Raw genomic sequence first — 21,996 nt, 5'->3', positions numbered from 1 at the left:
TTTTTTCTTTTTTTTTTGTGGGATCGGTAAAGACTTCTTAAGTAAAAGTATATTTTGTCAGAAATTGAAAGTCAGGCCTTAGACACCTTTGTCCTGTTTTTCTTTCTGAATAGACTTCTTATTTGGGTTAAATAGGAGGAGGTTCTTTGAAATAGTTTAAGGCCTTCAGGCAGCTTATAATAACAGACGGTGTATTATGTTTGACCGTTTCGAAATGAAAAGTAGGTTGTGTGCAATTTAATGACCTTAAAACTTTTTTTTTTTTTTTGGCAGTTGTGTTAGCAGCTAGCATGAACGAAATTGAATTTTGGCTATTAGTTGTAAGATGAAGCAGTTAACAGAAACAATGTATAAGATGTAATTGTGGGCCTTGCTGCTCCCCTCATTGTTTATCATCTTGAAGAAATCAAGCCAAAGCAACTGCCATTGAGCCCATTCCTGCTCATATGGACTCTATAGGACAGGGTAGAACTGCCCCATAGGGTTTCCAAGGCTGTAAATCTTTACAAAAGCAGACAGCACTGGCTGGTGAGTTCGAACCTTTTGGTTAGCAGCCGAATGCTTTAACTAAACACTGCACCACCAGAGCTCCTAATTGAAATCACCATAGTTGGGTTAGACATTTTGAGCTTTGGGAATTTATTTGCCAGTATTGGGATGGCCTACTTCTTTTACCTTGACCTCTTATTGTGGAACACACATAATCCCAGTGCAGTGCAAGTTTGATCTAGAGAGCTAGTTTGTATATGATTTCTTTTGAGAGGAAATTGAAACCTCTTCTCCTTTATTCAACAAACATTTACAGAGTGTGTGCGATGTGTATTAGGCTCTTTATATATGATAGGACCTAGTCTTTATTGAGATGGAGATGGGGAGAGCAAAAGGTACTTTGATAATTAGTGTTTCACCATCTGATATTACAAGGGCCTTGAAAAAAGGTACTTCATGCCTTGGTATTCCATGACATTTGGAATTTATCTCTGAAAACAGTAACAAGGCACTCTTGCTTCATGCTCAGGCACTTAGCACTTGAAAGCAAGGCACTGAGCTATGTACTTGTATGTCTGGGAGCTAGGGGCATGCTAGGAATTTGAGGAAAGGTTTTGTCCTTTCTATGAACAGAGGCCTCAACTTTTAATTATGTTCCAGAGTAGAAAATCAGTGTAAAATGTAGTGAGTTATTAACTTACATAAACCTACCCAGTCCCTCCTAAAATAAAGCATAGAAAGACCCAATGGTTTTGAGAAAGAAAGAGGTGTAGGAGTGTGGGGATATGTATGACATTTAGTTCTTTCTCCTTGCTGGGTGTAAAATATTTCCACTTTGTTACTTTCAGTTTAGAAGAGCATAGATGAAGTGGACTGGCATTTGCACTCAGCAAAACAACTCCAGCTCCACAAGGGGGTAGAGTGAACCATGGACTTGCTTGCCCTTGGTTTTTGGTTTTGGTGGGGGTGGAGAGTAAGGTGAAGGCAATCAAACAAAATGATTTGCATAATGTGTTTTTCTTTCAGAATGCCGAAATCAAAGGAACTTGTTTCTTCAAGCTCATCTGGTAGTGATTCTGATAGTGAAGTTGACAAAAAGGTAACTGTTACTACACCAAGTTATTTATGTGACAATTCAGTAATAAACATGCTCATATCCAATTCTGCAAGGGTAGTAAAGGGCATGTCTTAAAATGAGAACCTGGATGAGTGTATCTGAACATGTAGATGGACCACTAGACTAGAAGTGTCTAGAATGTTCATCCACATTCCTGGCCCCTAAATCAGACTGAAGTAGTCATTTTAACAAGTCCTCTGCTGAGTCTCAGGAAAGCTGAAGTTGCCCTAGATCATAGGAGATTAGTATCAGACCAAAGCCATTATTTGCATCTAATTTGTAGGCCAAATTACCTAGATTCCTTGAAAGTAGATGTTAATTTTGACAGCCATCTCATTTCCCATTGGTGTTTGTCCTCCCCACAAAGCTCACTGAATCTTGGTTAAAATCAACACCCAGCAAAGCTAACATGAAATGGCTAGCTCTCTTTTTACCCAGTGTCTTATCTGTATTGGACGACAACTTGGCTGTAAAGGTTGATGCGTTCTGGTTTAGCCGAAGACTTCTGGGCGCATCTCACTGCAGTAAAGGCTTCTTTCTACTCAGAACTGTCTATTATCGCCTAGATAGAGCTTTACATAGTTGTCTCTGAGCTCAGGTAACAGTGTTAGCTAAAACAAGAGAGCTTATGGTGAGAGCATCTTAGAGAAATTGGATCTGTATAGGGAAATACAGAATATGGTATCACCTGGAAAGGGAATAATGTCTTCAGAGAGCAAAAATAGCTGAGGAAATCTCTAAATTTTAAAATTATGCCCAATATAGCATTTGAATATGTACATGTAGTATATTTGTATTGAGTTTTTATGTGCCAGGCATGGTTCCAGGCCCTCATTTAAAGAATAAGGTTTCTGCTTATTGAGCCAAGTTAATTTTTACTATTAGACCCAAATCCAAACACACTGCTGTCGAGTTGATTCCAACTCATAGCCACTCTATAGATTAGAGTAGAATTGCCCTATACGGTTTCCAAGGTTGTAAATGTTTATGGAAGCAGACTGCTTTATCTTGGGTTTGAACTACTGTCCTTTTAGATGGCAGCTGAGCACTTTAACCACTGCGCCACTAGGGCCTCTTGGTCTTAAATAATAATTTTAATTTTGTAAGAACTTAAATTTTTTTTCAGTGTGTGTGTGTGTATTAGATAGGTAAAACTAATATTTTGCTAAATTAGATGAAGATACAAAACACCTATATTTTGCCCATCTTTATCTAATTTAGTAAAATATATTTAATTACTTTTCCACTGAGAAGGAACATGACTGCCCTCTACTGTTTGGGTTGGGGACTGTAGTGGTTTTTATGGGTTGTTTGGTTTGGTTAGCTCTGAGAATGAGGTTATTTAAAAAGCTTTTATAATAACGGTTTTTAAGCATTATTGTGATTTTGACACGGAATGACAAGTGAGTCTTATTATAAAAAGTCAAGGAAATGTTCACACGTGGAAGTAAAGTTCTCACTGGGGAGGGGAGGAAATATTGCTAGCTAGTTAAGAAACATTTGGATTTGGGTGGAGGGAAAGGCAGTAAGACAAAAGTAGGTAATCAGCACATTATCACTAAAGAAAAGGAAGGCAGGGATAGGTGCATAAGAGATGCAGACAACAAAGGTAATAACATTAATCTACGTGTGGATACTTAGGTAGATAGGTAAGATGATCAAGTATGGGTAGGTGTATGGGAGTATACTCATGACCATATATATATAGGTTTGGCAGACGCTACATCTTTATATATAATAGAAATAATAGGGCAAAGTTGAGATAAAATGCTTTAGCTACAACCAAGTACCTTGGGAGAGTGAGTTGCTGGGACTGTGGTTGATGGTCAGCAGGCTCAGGAGGCATTGTTCTGTATGCTGTTTTGGTGAGCAGCGACTGGAATCTTAAAAGCTTGAGAGAATACATCAAACGTGCAACTATTGGTCTCTCTGGAGCAAAGAGGAGTGGAGAAAATCAAAGACATGGAAACCATTAGTCCAAGGGACTAGCGGACCATGGGAACCTCATCCTACGTGACTCTGAGACCTGGATAGAGTGGGAAAAAATTGTGGAACAGAACTCAAAAGCATAAAAAAGAGCAGGCCTACAGGCCTGACAGGTAAAGATTGGTGAAACTCCCAAGGCTATGGCCCCTAGTCACCTGTGAGGACTCACTCTTGTGGCCTAACTCGGCCAAATGATGGGCCTATGAGCTGAACAGTAATGCCGGGGAGATTGGTAGGGCAACATTTTGCAGGGAGAAGCTCTGGAGTGCAGGAATGCCAGGAAAGGAGGATGGGGAAAATGTAACCACAGCAAGGAAGTGGGAAGAATGTTATGTTGTGGGGATTGTAATCAGTGTTAGGAAATGTCTGTGAACTGTTGAATGGAGAATGAATCTGCCCTGGAAAATTTCAGCCAAATGACAAAAAGCTTTTTAAAACATGATTTTGAATACTAGTCAAACATTGCTCTTCCATTAATTTTTTAGTGATGAGGAAGTACTCAAGTTGCTGACTCTCAGTGCCCAGTACAGAATGACTCTTCAGTTTTGCCTAATTATAAATTCTCTAAGGTTACTTAAATCTCTTTTAGAATTAGGCAAGGCATAAGTCATAAATAAGTATTCATATCTTAGAAATCAAATAGGTTGTTGTCGTCCTAATTAGTATTTCTCCTTTGTAAAAACAGTGACTTTACTAGTCTTAGTTGACCCGTGGTTCACAAAACTGGCAGCTCCCCCAGTCTTTTTTTCCCTCCCAAAGAAGTCATGTGGGATTCCACTTCCTCCTCTTCCTGTAGAAATGATTTCTTTTTCATTAACACCCTCAATGCCTGATGAATCTTGAGAATACCGTTTGAAAACATTGTATTAGATGTGTTAGATTGTCAGATGAAACAGTTATTTACATATTTATCATTTTTTTCCTAATGAATAAATGAATATAATCTTTTGGTCCTTGAAATCTTAAAAAAAGTAATGGAATCTTTTGATCTTAACCAAAAAGCCAAACTCAATGCTGTGAAGTCAGATCTGACTCCTAAAGATTCCTCCTTGGGTTTGCGAGGTGGTATCTCTACAGAAGTAGGTTGCTTAGGCTTCCTTCCGAGGAGTGGCTGGTGGGTTTAAACTGCCAGCCTTCTGGTTAGCAGTCACGTGCCTTAGGTACTATGCCAGCAGAGCTCCGTAGAGGTGATTTATTCTTGTTTCCTCAAATTTTAACCATATTCTTTTTTTCTTTCAAGTTAAAGAGGAAAAAGCAAGTTACTCCAGAAAAACCTGTAAAGAAGCAAAAGACTGGTGAAACTTCAAGAGCCCTGTCATCTTCCAAACAGAGCAGCAGCAGCAGAGATGATAACATGTTTCAGGTGAAGTTAGTTATTTCACTTAGAAAGGACTCTGGCTTGATCTGAAGATGGAAATTGGAATGTTAAAAGTATCTTAATCTCAGATTGCATCATAATCTTTTATGTATGTTATAATCCTCTTGATTTAGGATACAGTATTTCATTGAAATGAAAGGATAAGTTATTAGGAATGAAGGTAATTTATAATAATAATGGATTATGTAAATTTAGAAGTCTGTTCTATATTTAAAACAATGCAAATGTAAATGTTATAGAAATCTAAAAAGAAAAAAAAGACTGAGAACTGCAGATCTAGTAAGCAACTTGGAGGTAGGTCTAGTATTGGGCTGTCAAATGTGGGTAGGTTTTTATTGGTGGGGAAAAATCAATATGGCCTGTCTGATCTTGGCCTGAAAAGAGTAGAGAAGGAGAATGAGTTTACTAAAATCAGCCCTATGTTTATATATATAGTAGGAAGTAAGGCTGAATGGGTGAAGTTCATCAGAGGGGATTTGATAAAATTACGTGGAAAAGACTAGTATACCTTCTTTTCTTGGGTTTCTTCTCTTGTTTGAAGAATATGTGATACTGGCAGCACTGTCTAAGAAGGATGGGGGCAGGGGGAGAGGTAGTTGGAAAATGGATGCAGGTGAAACCTCTTAGATAGCTGTAGGGCTTAAATCCCACCCACCCCCCTACCCCCCCAGGAAGTGATGGTGATTAAGAGATAATGAGGACTGGAATAGCAGGGTCAGAGATATTGAGCAATCAATTGAGATCGGTTTTAAATGGAAGAGACTGTAGACATTAAGGTTTCACTGGCAGGAGTAAGGAAAAGAGGAGCATTGGCTTTACTTCTAGTGTTTTTTCACACACTTTGGTAGTGTTGGCATTTGAGAGAGTATAAGATTTAATTTTATAGTTGTTTCCACATTTTCCTTGAAATGATTTTTAGCCATAAAATATTTTAATGATCATACTGCATTTTAATTGGGTTTAATACATATTGGCTATATAATTTTCAGTGGCATGTTACAGTTTAGATTTTTCTTTTCAATATGAAAGATGGGGTTTTTGGACGGAATAGCAGTGCCCAATATACATTCATAAAGCTTTTTTTAAATGGAACTGTGTATTTTCTGTTTTTTATTACTAAAAAGAGCTTTGAAGACATTTTCCAGAGAGTGGAGCTTTTTCAGACATTGTTAGAACATCATAAGTGACTTGAAGCACTTACTGATGAAGATCAAAGACTACAGTTTTTGGTATGGATTATACTTCAACATAAAAATCATTCCAACTGGTGGACCAATAAGCACCATCATGATAGATGGAGAAAAGTTTGAAGTTGTCAGGAATTTCATTCTACTTGGAGCTACAGTCAACACCTATGGAAGCAACAGTCAAGAAATCAGGCCTCATATTGCACTGGGCAAATCTGCTGCAGAAGACCTCTATAGAGTGTTAAGAATCACTTTGAATACTAAGGTGTGCCTTACCCAAGGCACAGTAATTTCAACTGCCTTATATACATAAGAAAGCTGGACAATGAATAAGGAAGACCAAAGAAGAGTTGATGCCTTTGAATTGTGGTATTGATGAAGAATACTGAAAATACCATGAACTGCCAAAAGAATGAACAAATCTGTCCCTGGAAGAAGTGCAGCCAGGAATGCTCCTTGGAAGCAAGAATGGCCAAACTTTGTCTCACCTGCTTTGGTCATGTTGTCAGAAGGGGCCTTTCTCTGGAGAAGCATATCATGCTGGGTAAAGTTGGACAGTCAGGGAGAAAGGGGAAGGCCCTCAACAAGATGGATTGACGCATTGGCTGCAACACGGCACAAATACAGCGAGGACTGGCAGGATGGTGCTCCACTGGGCGGTGTTTCGCTCTGTTGTACATAGGGTTGCTATGAGTCAGAGTCAACTTGACTGGCACCTAACAACATAATGGTACATCATCATATGTTAGAATCTTTCAAGACCTAGTTTATTAGATACACTACCTAAATGAATAGATCTAAAATTCAGGTTGTTATTTTATATCATAAGACAAGATGATTATTTTTTTTAACTGAATATCCATCTTTTAAGACTCTAGGGAAGAGTCTTAGATTTTTGATAAAGAGATATACATCAAACACAAGCAGCTCTCTGAATGTAATATTTGAAGAAAGCTATCTATATGCAAGAAAAGTTACTTTGGTATTTTACACTTTAGAACGATTTATGCAGAATACTGACTAAAGAGGAAATATTTGATGGTTCCTTTTAGTTCTTACACCTCTGAATCTTAAGAACTTGTTTCCATAGGAATATAACCTACATAACATGGTTTCTGTGATATTAAAGACAAATCTAGAGAGAACTACCTGGTAATTACTTGTTTAAAAAAAACCTTGGATTCTTAGAATGGTTACTAAAACCGTTCAGTTACATATCAACTGAACCTATGGATTCATATTGGTTGTTGTTTGTAGTATAAGATTTTGTCTACAGATGATGTTTTTAATGTAAAAAAAAGATGGGAAATAGGTGTGCTTTTGGATCCACCTTTTTAGGAAGAATCTAGAGATTAATTGTGAAGTCTTTGGGTGCCATTTTGATGTGGGCAATAGCAGTCATTTTCTAATTAGAGGTACAGTCAATATGTAGCTGGTTGTGAATATAAATACGGACATCACTGTTAAAATGAACACCTCTGTGTTACTTTCTTTTGCAGATTGGGAAAATGAGGTACGTCAGTGTTCGGGACTTTAAAGGTAAAGTCCTAATTGATATTAGAGAATATTGGATGGATCAGGAAGGTGAAATGAAACCAGGAAGAAAAGGTGAGATTTAATTTCCTAAATTTGGTCATCATATTGAGACTAAGTTAGAAATTTTCTAAGTAACCGACTTTACTTGAAGTACTATTGACTATGGCAAGGAAGACCTTCATTTCAGTTGATTTTCTGTCAAAATAAATTGAAGTTTTCTTTTACAGAAGTAATCATTTTGGATATTAAGTGTTTTTAATAAGATGTCTTAAATAGAGCAGCTGGAATTTTTTCTTTCGGAGTAAAACCCAGACAAGAAACATCCTTAGTATTACTTTAATTGGCTATTAATTTACCTGAATGTAAATGAGTGTGTTTTTTTCTTTATTTAAATTTATAGCAATTCTGAAGTAGATTAGAGGCTACCTGTGAAGTTGTAAGATCATGAAAGGGAATTGCTGGTTTATAGTGTTTTTTATCATTTCCTAGAGACTATTCTTTTTTTTTCTTTATAATTGTGATTTGGGTGACGGTTTACAGAGCAAATACAACAGCTCCCCTCCCACTTCCTCCCCATAGTCACTTCTTCCCAGTGTCCATCTTTCCATGCACCCCTGTCCCCTGAGCTGTCTCCCTGTGCATAAGCAGCCCTTCTTTCTCCCAGGATTGTTCTCTCCAATGAGTGTATCTACCTGAGGTAAATGTTCAACTCATATGCCTGTATTTTGTTTGGCTGGAAACCACGGGTGTGGGTTCAATTAGACCTGAAGAGCAACTAGGGGCCATAGTCTCAGTGGTTCCTCCAGGCTCTATCGGACCAGCAAACCTGGTCCCCCCCCTTTTTTTTTCTCTAAATGATTTTGAGTTTTGTTCCACATTGTTCTCTTTCTCTATCAAGGCTCTTCTACATAGATCCCCTTCCAAGTGGATGACAGTGGTAGCTGGGCACCATCTAGTTCTTCTGGTCTCATAGTCATATAGGCTGCAGATTGTATGGTATACCAGTTGCTAGGACTAATTGTTTCCATGAATTTTGGTTTTCTTCATTCTTCTTTGCTCTGGATGACGAGAGAATTATCGTTGCATCTAGGTGGCAGCTTGCTAGCTGTTAAGATCCCAGTCGCTACTCGCCAAAGTAGCAGGTGGAACAGTGTTTTGTATGGTATGTTATGCTGACTGAGCTTGATGTCCTCTACGAGTATGGTCCCAAGCCCGTAGGTTCAACTACTGGTCCCTCTGGGTAGCTGGCTGTGACCAAGCAGTGACCATAACCTTGCCCCTTTTCAGCTCTACTATACACCTGGGAATTCTGATCATTCACATAAACTTATAGGACCATTGTCTGCCAACCCTATATATGTTCTTGGATACACTCCCTATTTCATAGACATACCTAATCGTTCAGCCTGTCCACCCATCTATCCACCCATATACCCATGTTAGCCTTCACTGACAATGCAGTACTGTATGTACAAAAGGGTTCATATTTGTTGTCTGTACCTCCCATTAAAGATGATTCTTAAGGGAAGTATCCTTCAGGTGGGCCTCTGTCCTTCCTCCATTAGTGCTTCATCCACTCCAAGTCATTATTGTAGATGCATATTTTATTCATTCCCCAACATAAATATTTATGGAGAAGCAGCATAAAGTGTATTTGGGTAGTTAGTTGGTCCTTGTTGTTGTGCCGTGGAGTCGGACCCGACTCATAGTGACCCCTCCTTGGGTTTCCGAGGCAGTATCACTATGGAAGTACATTGCCCCATCTTCCTTCTGAGGAGTGGCTGGTGGGTTTGAACCGCCAACCTTCTCGTTAGCAGTCAAGTGCTTTAGGCACTATGCTACCAGAGTTGGTCCTTAGTTAATGAAAGATACTTCCTTATTTTCTTCTTTACCCATTCAAAAGGTACTCTTGTTCATGCTCGTTAATGTTTTCTTGCTCAGGCCACTCCTGGATTATTTTCTTTTTTATTTGGTCACTCAAATTGTTCCATTGTAGCCAATGCCAGTTTTCTTGTTTCTGCAAGCGTTGGCTAAAACAGTTTGATTAGCCTTGAAGTTTGTCCAGGTGTTATCCTTATACATCTGTGCATCTCAATTTCATGGCCTTCCAACATTTTCTGAGATTTATCAATCCTTCCAAGTCTGAATTTTTTTACTTTACTTAACAGCAATTGGGGATTAGAATGCTGGACGTTTAAAGTACAAAATATAGAAAAGTTAAAATTTTACACCTTTAATATGCAAGACAGATTTCATTCTCTAACATTTATTTAGTGTTTACTTACTTGTCAGGTACTATACTAAATTCTTCATTGAGATTATCTAGTTTAATTATTTACAACCACCCTTTGAGATACAAGTATAGGCATACCTTGTTTTCTTGTGTGTTGCTCTATTGCACCTGGCAGATAACTGTGCTTTTTACAAATTGAAGGTTTGTGGAAACCTTGCGTGTTCAGCAAGCCTATCAGCACCATTTTTCCAATAGCATTTGCTCATTTTGTGTGTCTGTCACATTCTGGTAATTCTCACCTTATATCAAACTTACAGTGCTGTTGAGGAGCTCTGGTAGCATAGTACCTAAGGCATTTGACTGCTAACCAGAAGGTTGATGGTTCAAACCCACCAGCCACTTAATGGAAGGAAGGTTGGGCAATCTGCTTGAAACTGGAGGAGGGGTTGCTATGAGTCGTGTTCGACTCGACAGCAGTTAATTTTTTTTTTTTTTTAAATAGTGCTCTTGCACACTTAATAGACAATAAACCAAAAACCAAACCAAACTCATTGTCGTTGAGTCAGATCCGACTCAGTGACCCCTCGGGTTTCCAAGGCAGTATCACTATGGAAGTAGATTGCCCAACCTTCCTTCCGAGGAGTGGCTGGTGGGCTTGAAGCTCCAGCCTTCAGGTTAGCAGTCAAATGCCTTAGGCACTATGCTACCAGAGCTCCTTAATAGACTATAGTATAACGTAAACATAACTTATATGCACTGGAAAGCTTAAAAATTTGTGTGACTTGCTTTATTGTGATATCTTAGAGGTATGCCTGTACCATGTTTTGTTGAGGAAACAGATTATAGAAGATGAGGTAATTTTTTTTTTTAAGATTGTATAGCTAGTGACAGACTGGAATTTGAACTTTTGACAGCATGACATCAAAATGCACTCTTAACTAGTGTATGTACTTTAAGAAGCTTTATCTAGGTTATATCCTGGGTTCTTTCCAAAGTGAAGCAAAAGCATCTGGATGAACTCAGCATGAAGTCCTCACTTTGAATATCTGGAAATTTTTTTGAAATGTTGGAATTAGCTGGATGTAGAAGTAGGGTGTTATATGCTAAACCCGAGTCTGACCACTTAGCCTTCAAGTTTGCAGGCAATTGTGAGTTAAACCTTCAAAAATTGTTTGTTCTCCTTGGGCATAAGAGGTAAATGCAAGAAAGTAGTGGTGAGAAGAAAACTTGCTGTAAGATTGGAACCTCTTACTTTTGATTTGCTTAAGAAATTGTCATTAATCAGTAACAACCAATGTGAAAGTTTAGATTTTCAGTATTGTACAACAATAAAAATGGCAATTTTCATAAGACAATATTTTAGTTAGAAATATAAAATCCTAGAGAAAGCTGTAGTGGATTTTTCAACTTTTGATTTTAAAACTTTGTTTTAGGTATTTCTTTAAATCCTGAGCAGTGGAGCCAGCTGAAGGAACAGATTTCTGACATTGATGATGCAGTAAGAAAACTGTAAAATCGGAGCCATATAAAACCTGTACTGTGCTAGTCGTTGTACTCTGTCTTTTTACATTGGCTTTTATTTTCTAACCGTTGTTTTCCAAGCTATTGTATATTTAGATTGCAGAACAATTTGTAAGATGAATACTTTTTTTTAATGTGCATTATTAAAAATATTCTGAGTGAAGCTAATTGTCAACTTTATTAAGGAGGATTGCATTGTGCCCACCACCTAGTGTAAAATAAAATCAAGTAATACAATCTTAACTGTTGTGGCCTTTTTTGATTAGAAAAGTTGGTTCTGTGTTTAAGGCCTAAAGTCAGTTTGTAGACCTTTTAGTTTCAACTCAGCCTTTACATTAAGGATTTGTATTGTATTAAACTTAACAAACTCTTGATTTGGGAAATCTATAGTTCTGCTGCTTTCTTCCAACCAAATGCCTAGATTTGTTTGACTTTTTCACTCTAAAGTTATTTTACTCCCCTTCCCCCCTTTTTTAATTAAATTTTCCTTTACTAATTTATCTTTTCATGATTACTTTCACTTTTCCTTGAATATATTATGGTAGTTTGCAAATGTCAGTGAAGCTGTTAAAATGTTAGTTATCTCAGTAAGGCATTTGTAATTAAAATATTATATGGAAACTACAATCACTAATTGTACTGTATTAAATATTAGGAGATGTAGTTTGATAGATAACACGGCTTGTATGAAAACTCTAAGCAAGCATATGATGTTACCCATAGTGTCCTGTGTAGGTGTTATCTTATGGTTCATCTGCAGAAAATAATGACTTAGATGTCTGATTTACTTTCACTTATTAAACATGTTCACAATGGGATGATGTTTATAAAATGAGATACTGTTAGATTAGGATTTAATAAAAATTGTGAAAGTTTCCGTGCCTAATATTTTATTTTGTAACATTGAATATGGATTATATAGTCAGAGATACCATTGTATTTTACTATTATATAGGTAATTTTTTTTTTTGGTGGCGTGGAAGAGCATATACTTGTGGTTTTTGGCCTTTGCTTCAGTAGACTTGGTTATTTTGCAGTTAATCTGGACAAAGGCATTCTAGATGTGATAGAAGTAAAAGCAGACAAATTTAAATTACTTTCACTTAACCACAATGATGAAGCAGGCACAGGTTGATGAGGCACAGATTACAGGGCTTTTGCAGCAATAAATATGGTGTGGTGTGCCTTAGGAAAAGTGTGTGTAAAGGGAAGTATAAAATTAAAGATGGCGGCAGAAGAGAAAAAAATTCTCTTTAACGTAAATAATATACACAAAGTGATACTTTTATAAATATTTTGAAATTTTGATCACATTGGTAGGACACAGTCTAGGATAGTAAAAAGAAAAGTTTAAATATGTAAAAAGAAAGATGCTGTTGATGAAATATTTTTGGTAGCAAATCCCAAATGGTTTTTGCCAGTAAAGGCTGCCATATCGGAGAGTTGCACTATTCTGCTACCAAGTTTGAGCCTATGCCTAAATCTCGTTGTCAGGAACTTGATTTCAGAACCATCTGCCAGGCTGTGTATATTACCTGTTTTCTTTCTAGCAGCTATTCTGTTTAGGTATGATTTCTATTTTCTAGATGACTTTTGAAGTGTATTTAGCAGTGATCCTAATAGGTACATAATTGGGCAAATAAATTCTATGATACTAGTATTTTAGTCTTCATCAAATAATAGTACCAAAGGGTTCAAAATGTGTATTACAGACAAATCATGTTTGTTTGGTAATGTTGACTTATTGGGGAAAGCATATGTATCCTATTAATTGGGTAGATTTGTAAAGCATTTCTTGTTTTTGGCATACAGGAAAGGTAGTTAAAACACAACTTTGATTTTGGTATAGGTGAAGAGGAAATAATGGGTAGATTTCCTAGGTTTAAGTGAATTTGGGGTGTTTGCATTTCAAAATAATTAGCTAATTTAGAGATGGTGGAAATCTATTATTACCAAGGTATTTTCTAGCTGTTTAGCTTTTTATGTTAATAAACCTTTATATAAGGAGTATTCATCTGGCAGAATTTGGTAACTTGACTGCTAAATTCATTCAAATACATGACTAGATATACAATACGTAGAAAACCTTTTTGTGTGTGTGTGTGTATGTACAGGAAATGATGAGAACTGGGTTAAAAGAAATTGTACTAAAAAGAAAACTCTTGTCATCTTGGTAAAGTTTCTTCCAAGAAGAAAACTTAGCATTTGAGGTTTAGGTATTACCTTGGAATGTCAAAATGAATTTAGGTACTGCTGATTTTGCCCTTGAATATATGCTCAGTAGTACGGCTTTTCCTCTTGGTTGAAGTAAGAACAGCATTTAGCCGATTTCCAAAGCTCTTGGCATTTTATTGAAAGGACAACCACTAAAAACACCTACTTTTTATAATTTGATTATTCTCTTTTGTTTTGCTTCATATAAATGCCTAAGAACTTCTTTTGAAGATACCTCCTACCTCATTAGCTAGTCAAGATGCTATGATGGTCAATCTGTTTGACTTGGTATGTTTAGAAGAAGACTTAGAAAAACAGCAAAAGAAAGTACATCCTGGCTTGGCTATTGAGAGGAAATGGAGAGAATTGGATATTAGTTATTTAGGTGTTCTGACCAGAGGTGCGGTGTTAGAAGAGTAAAAGTTTGACATTTTTAAAATGTGCTGAATAAATAAAAAAATAATAATAGGTATCTCTCCTGAAATTCTTTGAAGTTCATTTTCTATGGGAATTAATCCAATGAAACACTTAAAAGTTTTTTTAAAAATTGGTATTTTTCCAGGTAAATTCTAGGGGCCAACATTCACATAGTCACCGTTATGTAATTCTGTAATTGTGGAATGCCTGTATGCTTTGTTTGGTACATTTTCCATGGAGATGTTAATGAATCTACTACTCCATCTGTGAATATTTTAAATGTTGAAATAAAAATAAATGTGCTCTATGTGTCATTGCAGTTTCACAACCTAAAGATGAATGGATGTTACCTGTTGAGTGAGTTTTATTAGCAAATAGAATGCCTTTCTCTGAATGCTTTGGAATGTGGGCTGGCCTTAGAATGATGTCTTTTCAGGACTCTTGGGACCAACTGGGTGGTGTGGGCCTCTTTGTCCAACTATCTGAACCATGTGGAAAAATGCAAACATAAGGCATGCACAGCCTCTGTTTTTGTTTACTCTCTTAATGCCTGGTGTTCAGGATACTTTGTATACTTCACCTAACTGCATAATGGACTCCTGAGTATTGCAAAGTTAGATTTTCATTTGTAGTCTTTATTTTGCCCTTTTTGATTAGTGCCTTTGCCAGTGAGGGGTCTCCTTGTTTAAACTTCTGTTTAGGGAGACAAACAGGGATAGAAGGTTTATGGAAGACTAATTATGGCTCTTATTTTACTCCAGTTAATCAACTAGAAATTTGCTTTTGATTAGACTAAAAAATTAAGTCAGAAGAAAAAATTAGTAATTGGAATTTATACTTTTAACTATTCAGTTATGTAATGTGGCTCAAAGGTGTCATGAGATGGAAAAGAGATTGGAGAAATAGGAAGCAGCTTTAAAATTGTAAGGTATACCTATGTGGACAGCTCATCCAAGACTTCCATACCATCTGACTGAAGAATCTTGCTGCATAGGGCCTCTTCCATCTCTCCCTTCACATGCATACATTACGGTGTTGAGCCTTTTTTGGTCCTGCTTTATAGCCATTTAAGTCCTGGCTTCACAGTAACATGCTATTCCTGACTAAATGTTTTTCTTTTAGACTCTTGGATAGAGAGTTTAAATAATTCAGTCTTTGGCTGGATAACTCATTTTAGGAAGTCATTTAGGCCACTTCCTTTATGCCAGGAAAAAAGAAAGCATCCTCGATATCAACAGTTAGATACTGTAGCTTCCTGTGGTAATTAAAAAGACCATGTACAGCACTAAACTCACGAAGTGCTTCTACTACCCAAGGCCAGACCTTAAACTAAAATTGTTTATGTAGTACTTCCTGTATCTTGGACAGTAATGTAAAGTTTCAGTTTTGCCAGTGCCACATAAGCCCAAGTCGTCAAACAGCTCTTCTCTTCTTCATTTCCCCAATCTGTACTTGCAGCAAGAATGGTACAACGAACCATTTGCCCAAAGACACCATCCACATTTTGCCAGTTCAGTTAATGTCTTTATAGCATTATATTCCAAACTAGGATTACGTGTCTCATTTGATTATCATGTCTCTTTAGTCTCCTTCGGATTGGCATAATTCCTCAGTTTTTCCTGGACTTCGATTATCTTGCCGTTTCCAAAGATTTGGTAATTGATGAATTTGACAAGGGTGGGGAGGGTTGGTGGATAGTGTTGAAGTGAGAAGTGGAGTCAGCCACGTGTAGACAACTCATTTGAGCATCCTGGTTGTGAAGGGTAAGAGAAATCGGATGGTGACTGTAGAACACGTGGGAATGAGGGCAGGGTCACTTGTGTGATTGACCCACTGTTACCATATAAGGGTGTGTTGTTGGCTGTGTTAAATAGATATTGATCTTTGTTGTCAGCTGCAATTTGAACCCACTTTCTGCATTGGTTTTTCTGGTGACTCTTCTAAGTGCCACCTGGACCAGGAGTAATTTTAAAGAAAAATATACTCTCCATTTGAAAATCATGAATCTGATCGTTTGCTTTTTATAGCACTCCTGATCTCCACAGCTAAGGTTTTGAAATGTTCATCCTGGCCTTATGGAAACCCTGGGTTTGGTCAGCTGGGCAACAGTCATGCTTAGCATGAGCCTCTCTGATTTATTGTTTCTGAAGCCTGAGCTCTTCTGTTTTCAGTGGAAGATGAAAATGTGTTCATTAATTCATACTTAAGTGATACAGAGAGATAAAGAGGTAGTGAGATAATACACAGCAGATTTGAAGATTTAAAGTATTTCATCTCTCAAACTAGGATCAAACATATCCTAACTTTGGGATGTGGGGACTAACCCTTTAAATACACTTACTGAAAAATAATACCAGTGATCCCATTCCCCCCACCCCCCACCCCCCCAGAATTCTTGATTCAGAAACAAAAGTATTTTGGTCTCCACACACATAAATAGGTCTTTTCTTTTTGATCTATGACTGACTGACTTTTCTAAGTGTGGGGGAATGCTTCTCTCTCACTATAGAGCCACTAATGCGTAGGCACAAATGAGAACATTTTCAACACCTTTGAGTCCTGGTTGCACAGTGGTTAGTACTGGACTGCTGAACAAAGTCCACAGTTTGAACCCAATAGCTGCTCCATAGGAGGAAGATGTAGTGTGCATCAGTAAAAATTACAGCTCTGAAAACCCTATGAGGCAGTTCTCTATCCTTTAGGTCACTATGAGTTGGAATCTACTCAAAAACAAAGGTTTTTTTTTTTTTTTTTTCTTTTTGATTACTGTAACAACAGTGAACTTTTAAGTAGAGAGGAAGCTATTACGTACAATGAAGAGGTATTAAAGCCATTTCCAAAAGGAAGGTGGGCATGATAACTTTAAAAGAAATCTGAAAATCCATTGGAAGACAAAGCTTTGTAACCTATTCAACTCTAGTAACCTCTGGGCCACCACTTGTTAGTTACATTATGGTAGCTTGTATGTTGCTGTGATGCTGGAAGTGGTGTCACCCATATTTCATATACCGGCAGGGTGGACAAGTTTCAGGGGAGCTTCTAGACTAAGGCTGGTAAGAAGGGCCTGGTGATCTACTTATGAAAAAATTGGCCAGACAACCTTAAGAACATTGATGATAGTGCTAAAAGATGGGCCCCTCAGGTTGGAAGACAGTCAAATACAACTGGCAAAGAGCTGCCTCAAAGTACAGTCAACGTTAATGATGTAGAGCTTTTGGGACTTTTCATTTGCTGATACGGCACAGCTTGAGAAAAAACAGCTGTAAACATTCATTAATAATTGGATCATGGAATGTACAGATTATGAATCAAGGTAAATTGGAAGTCATCAAAAATGGGATGCACAAAGATTGAAATCCTAGGCATTAGTAACAGAAATGGACTGGTATTGGCAATTTTGGATGATCATATGGTCTGCTATGCGAAGGAACTGTTTCAAGGGCTGAGGAGCAAGGATATCTCCTTGAGGACTAAGGTGTGCCTGACACAAGCCATGATATTTCCAATCACCTTGTATGCATGTGAGAGCTGAACAATGAATAAGGAAGACTGAAGAAGAGTTGATGCTTTTGAGTTGTGGTGCTGGCGAAGAATGCTGAAAGTACCATGGACTGCTAAAAGAACTAACAGATCTGTCCTGGAGGAAGTGCAGCCAGAATGCTCCTTGGAAGCAAGAATGGCCAGACTTCGTCTCATCTGTTTTGGTCATGTTGTCAGAAGGGACCATTCCCTGGAGAAGGATGTCATGCTTGGTAGGGTGGAGGGTCGACAAAAGAGGGGGAGGCCTTCAACGAGATGGATTGATACGGTGGCTGCAATGATGAACTCTAGTATAGCAGGGATTGTGGGGCTGGCGTGGGATCGGGCACTGTTTCGTTCTGCTGTGCATGGGTCGCTATGAGTCGGAAACGACTCGACGGCACTTAACAACAACTATGCTGGGAATGACAAATGTAGGAACAGTGTCGCGTTCGTCATCAAAACATTTCAAGATCTATCCTGAAATACAAAATTGTCAGTGAATGGATAATACCCGTACACCTGCAAGGAAGACTGTTAAGACTGTGTTAATGGTAAGATAACATTCTCATTCAGATGCATCGATGATTCTTTGGTTTTCCTTATTCATTGCCCACTGCATGCATGTCAGGTGATTGGAAATACCATGGTTTAATATGCATGCAAAAGCTGGACAATGAATTAGGATGTTGGTGAAGAGTGTCGTACCGTTGGCCCTTGAAGAACGCAGGAGTATGGGACTCTGACACCCTGTGCAGTCAAAACTCCAGGTATAACTTTTGATTCCCTCAGAATTTAACTAATAACCTACTTTTGACCAGAAGCCTTAACTGTATGGCATAATTTCTGTTCATTAACTGGAAGTGGACCATCATAAAGTTCTTGGCCTCATGGTCTTCATGTTGAGTAGGCTGAGGAGGAAGAGGAAGAGGAGGGAGTTGGTCATTACCTTGGCAGAGGCAGAAGAAGAGGTGGAAGCGAGGGCCGGAAAGGCAGGCACACTGGGTGTGACTTTAGGGAAATGAGTTGTAATTTCTGACTTCTTTGCTTTTTCATTTTCTAAAAATGTTTCTATACAGTACCAATCTTTCCACCATTTGCTTTAGTTTCCATGCCCGTATTATGGAAGGGTCCATGTCATAGAGTCAAAAGTAGTCTTGAATAAAACTGGAACCCTTCTGCCAAATTTTCTAGTAGTTTATTTTCTGCTGCTTCTATGTTGTCTTCCTCGTGGTCTGGCACTAGTTCAGAAGCACTCATCTCCATCAAGTTGTCTTCTGTTCATTTCTCAAGTGTAGTGTCTCTTAGCTCCTGAATTTCTCTGAGATCCATATTTTGAAAAAAAATCCTTTTATAAGTGGACCCATGTAGTTCAAACCTGTGTTGTTGAAGGGCCAGATGTGTACGTTGTGAACTGCCAGAAGACCAAACAAATCTCTCTTTGATTTTGCTTTCTGGAATTAGACCTCCAGGCCTTTCTTCTAGTTGTTTTAGTCTGGAAGCTCCGCTGGCACCTGTTCAGCATGATAGCAGTGCACGAAAATAGACCAAAACAAACCAAACCTACAGCCATTGAGTCAATTCCAACTCATAGCAACCCTGTGGTTGGACAGAAGAGAACTGCCCCATAGGGTTTCCAAGGCTGCAAATCTTTATGGAAGCAAACTACCTCATTTTTTCCCTGTGGAACTGTTGGTGGGTTTGAACTGCTGACCTTTTGGTTAGCAGCTGAATGCTTTAACCACTCTGCCACCAGAGCTGCTTATGAAGACAGAAGTCGGTTGAATTATTGAATATAGGGGCTAGGATTTCCTTTTGACTTGGTCTCTCAGGCACCATGGGCCTTGTGATTGTGTAGCAAAAACAGTGCTAGCAATGAACATCCAGAAAAGGAAGGACATTCCATAAAATCCCTGATCTGTCCTTATCCCAACTCTCTAAGAAGGACAGTGAAGAGACTGTGGAGTTGGAAGCCCATCTCTACACTATGTGTGTAATGTCTGGGGCACTCTAGTCCCTCTCTCCACCCCCTGGCCCTGGTGGGCTGACCTGGATGGACAAGAGCAACAGGCTCCCTTCTCTGGTTCTTGGCTAGGTTTGGCCAATACAGAGACACAGTAGGAGATCAGAGAGAGGGAGGGATATGAAGTCAGGTACTTTTCTGGTTCTTTTTCTTCAGGTTCACCTTGGAATGGCTGTTACCCTCCACAAAAAGGTCACTGCTTCTTTCCTAAACTGTGCTGTGTTTGTAAATGGTCTCTACTAAACCCTCCAAGGGGAATCAAAGTGTACCATTTGCTTCCCATTACAGTAATTGGTACTATAAATGGCCCTAGGAAACTAATTGGGTGGCTCATGTATTTGAAGAGGAAAGAGAGAATATCCTTATGGGGGCAATGGGACATGAGTCACAATGGTATGTTGACATTACAACTACTCAGACATCATTGTGTGGTAGCATGGAATGAAGTGCTGTTGAAGGTTAGACTGAGAGATCAAATGATGGTGGTGCTTTGTTGTTACGGCATCAGTAGAGACTAAAGATTTTGCTGACACCTGGCTTCTGACAGCCCTGGAGAAGATAGAGGGAAAAGAGAAATGGAATGCTCTGAACATAGACTTTAAGATGCTTAGAGAACTAGAACACCTACATGACAGCTCTGAAAACAAAAACAAAAAATCCCAAACTCACTGCTGTCAAGTTGACCTCTCCTTAGGTTTCCAAGGCAGTATCACTAGGGAAGTAGATTGCCCAATCTTCCTTTTGTGGAGTGGCTGGTGGGTTTGAACCTTAGGCACTACACCACGAAGGAATCGCTTAGCTCCTGTGGTCACAGAGCAGTTCTAGCTGAAGACAACTGCAGGATTGCTTGTAAGGGCTGCAGAGTTGCAACATCAATTAAATGCTCAATCCTGTTAGGTCTCTTTAAGTTAAAGTAAGGGCACTGGTTGGGGAAGGAGATAAGGACATTTGAGCCGAAAACGTTGAACCTTTAAATTTCCCTGGCTTTTGCTGTTTGCAGAGGCAAGCCACACCACCTCCCACCCCTCCAGTTCCATAATCAGAGTGAACCCAAACCCACTGCCATTGAGTCGATTCTGACTCATAGCGACCCTATAGGGCAGAGTAGAACTGACTGCCCCATAGGGTTTCCAAGGCTGTAAATCTTTTATGGAAGCAGATGGCCTCAGCTTCCTCCCATGAAACAGCTGGTGGGTTTGAACCACTGGCCTTTTGATTAACATTCCAGTGCTAACAGCTGGTGTGTTTGAACCACTGGCCTTTTGATTAACATTCCAGTGCTCTAACCACAGTGCCACCAGAGCTCCTATATAACCAGAATTAGATAACAATTCCCTATTAGTTACCAAGGCATACTCTAGGAGGAGAGAGCCTATAAACAAAGGAAATAATTTGTTCTGGAAAAGCTTAGGGAGCATCTGTGTTATTAGCTCCTAAGTGTTAGAAATACCTCCTCTCATGCTTACATCTAATAACCCCTTGAAGAATGCTTTCTATCCTAGTGACTTTGGATTTGATTTTTGCCTTCCACAGTACTTTATTTTGAAGCATTTCAAGCCTACAGAAAAATTTATGGTATACGAGGAAAACCCTTGTATCTTTTACCTAATGTTTTGTAACATTCTCTCTTTTCTGTGAAGGAGCTCTGGTAGCATAGTGCCTAAGGCACTTGACTGCTAACCAGAAGGCTGGCGGTTCAAACCCACCAGCCACTCCTCGGAAGGAAGGTTGGGCATTCCTACTTCCGTAGTGATACTGCCTCGGAAACCCAAGGAGGGGTCGCTATGAGTCAGGGCCGACTCGATGGCAAATAACAACAACAACAACATTTGAAAATAAACTGCAAATATATGTGTATATACACACACACCCCGATACATACAAATATTCTTTGGATGAACTACTTGAAATTGCAGACATCATGATACTTCCTAAATATTTCAATATGCATTTCCTGGGCATAAAGACATATTAACATAAATAATATATTTTTGTTATGGAAAATACTTTCCAAAACAAAAATAAATTAATGGAAAAAAGTGGTGGTGTTTTCATATTTTTTGCTGATCTCTAGTGTTTGACTTAATAGAAGAAAGCTGAATTCTCATGTCTGCTTCTGCTGATAGTCTTTTGCAGTCAGTTGTTAGGGTGGTGGTGTGTGAGGAACATCTGGACTCAGAGATAGCTAGCTAGAAAAGGGAAGAGCCTTTTCAGATAATTATGGTTATTCTTTGATAGTCACAAAACTTGACAAGTAGTAGTTTATCAAAGGTGAGGTGCAATATGTAATTTTCACTTGAATTCCATCATTAGCAAATTTTCCTGGGTTGGTTATTTTCCTTAAAATGACTGGCTCAACTCACTCATTTTTGAGTT

The 21,996-nt window shown here is 38.4% G+C and overlaps 1 protein-coding gene across 1 annotated transcript; it reads left to right on the top strand.

Moving 5' to 3' along the window:
• Nucleotides 1-1,516: 1,516 nt before the first annotated feature.
• On the top strand, nucleotides 1,517-11,439 carry SUB1 (SUB1 regulator of transcription). Its single transcript, XM_007951600.2, has 4 exons — nucleotides 1,517-1,588; nucleotides 4,833-4,955; nucleotides 7,657-7,765; nucleotides 11,360-11,439. Exons 1-4 carry the CDS (start codon nucleotides 1,517-1,519, stop codon nucleotides 11,437-11,439), a joined length of 384 nt encoding a protein of 127 aa, XP_007949791.2.
• Nucleotides 11,440-21,996: the final 10,557 nt, after the last annotated feature.

Source organism: Orycteropus afer, unplaced genomic scaffold, assembly GCF_000298275.1.
Source record: "Orycteropus afer afer isolate SDZICR_OR568_19922 unplaced genomic scaffold, OryAfe1.0 scaffold00302, whole genome shotgun sequence".
NCBI lineage: Eukaryota > Metazoa > Chordata > Mammalia > Tubulidentata > Orycteropodidae > Orycteropus > Orycteropus afer.
This window is presented reverse-complemented; position numbering and strand designations above follow the sequence as displayed.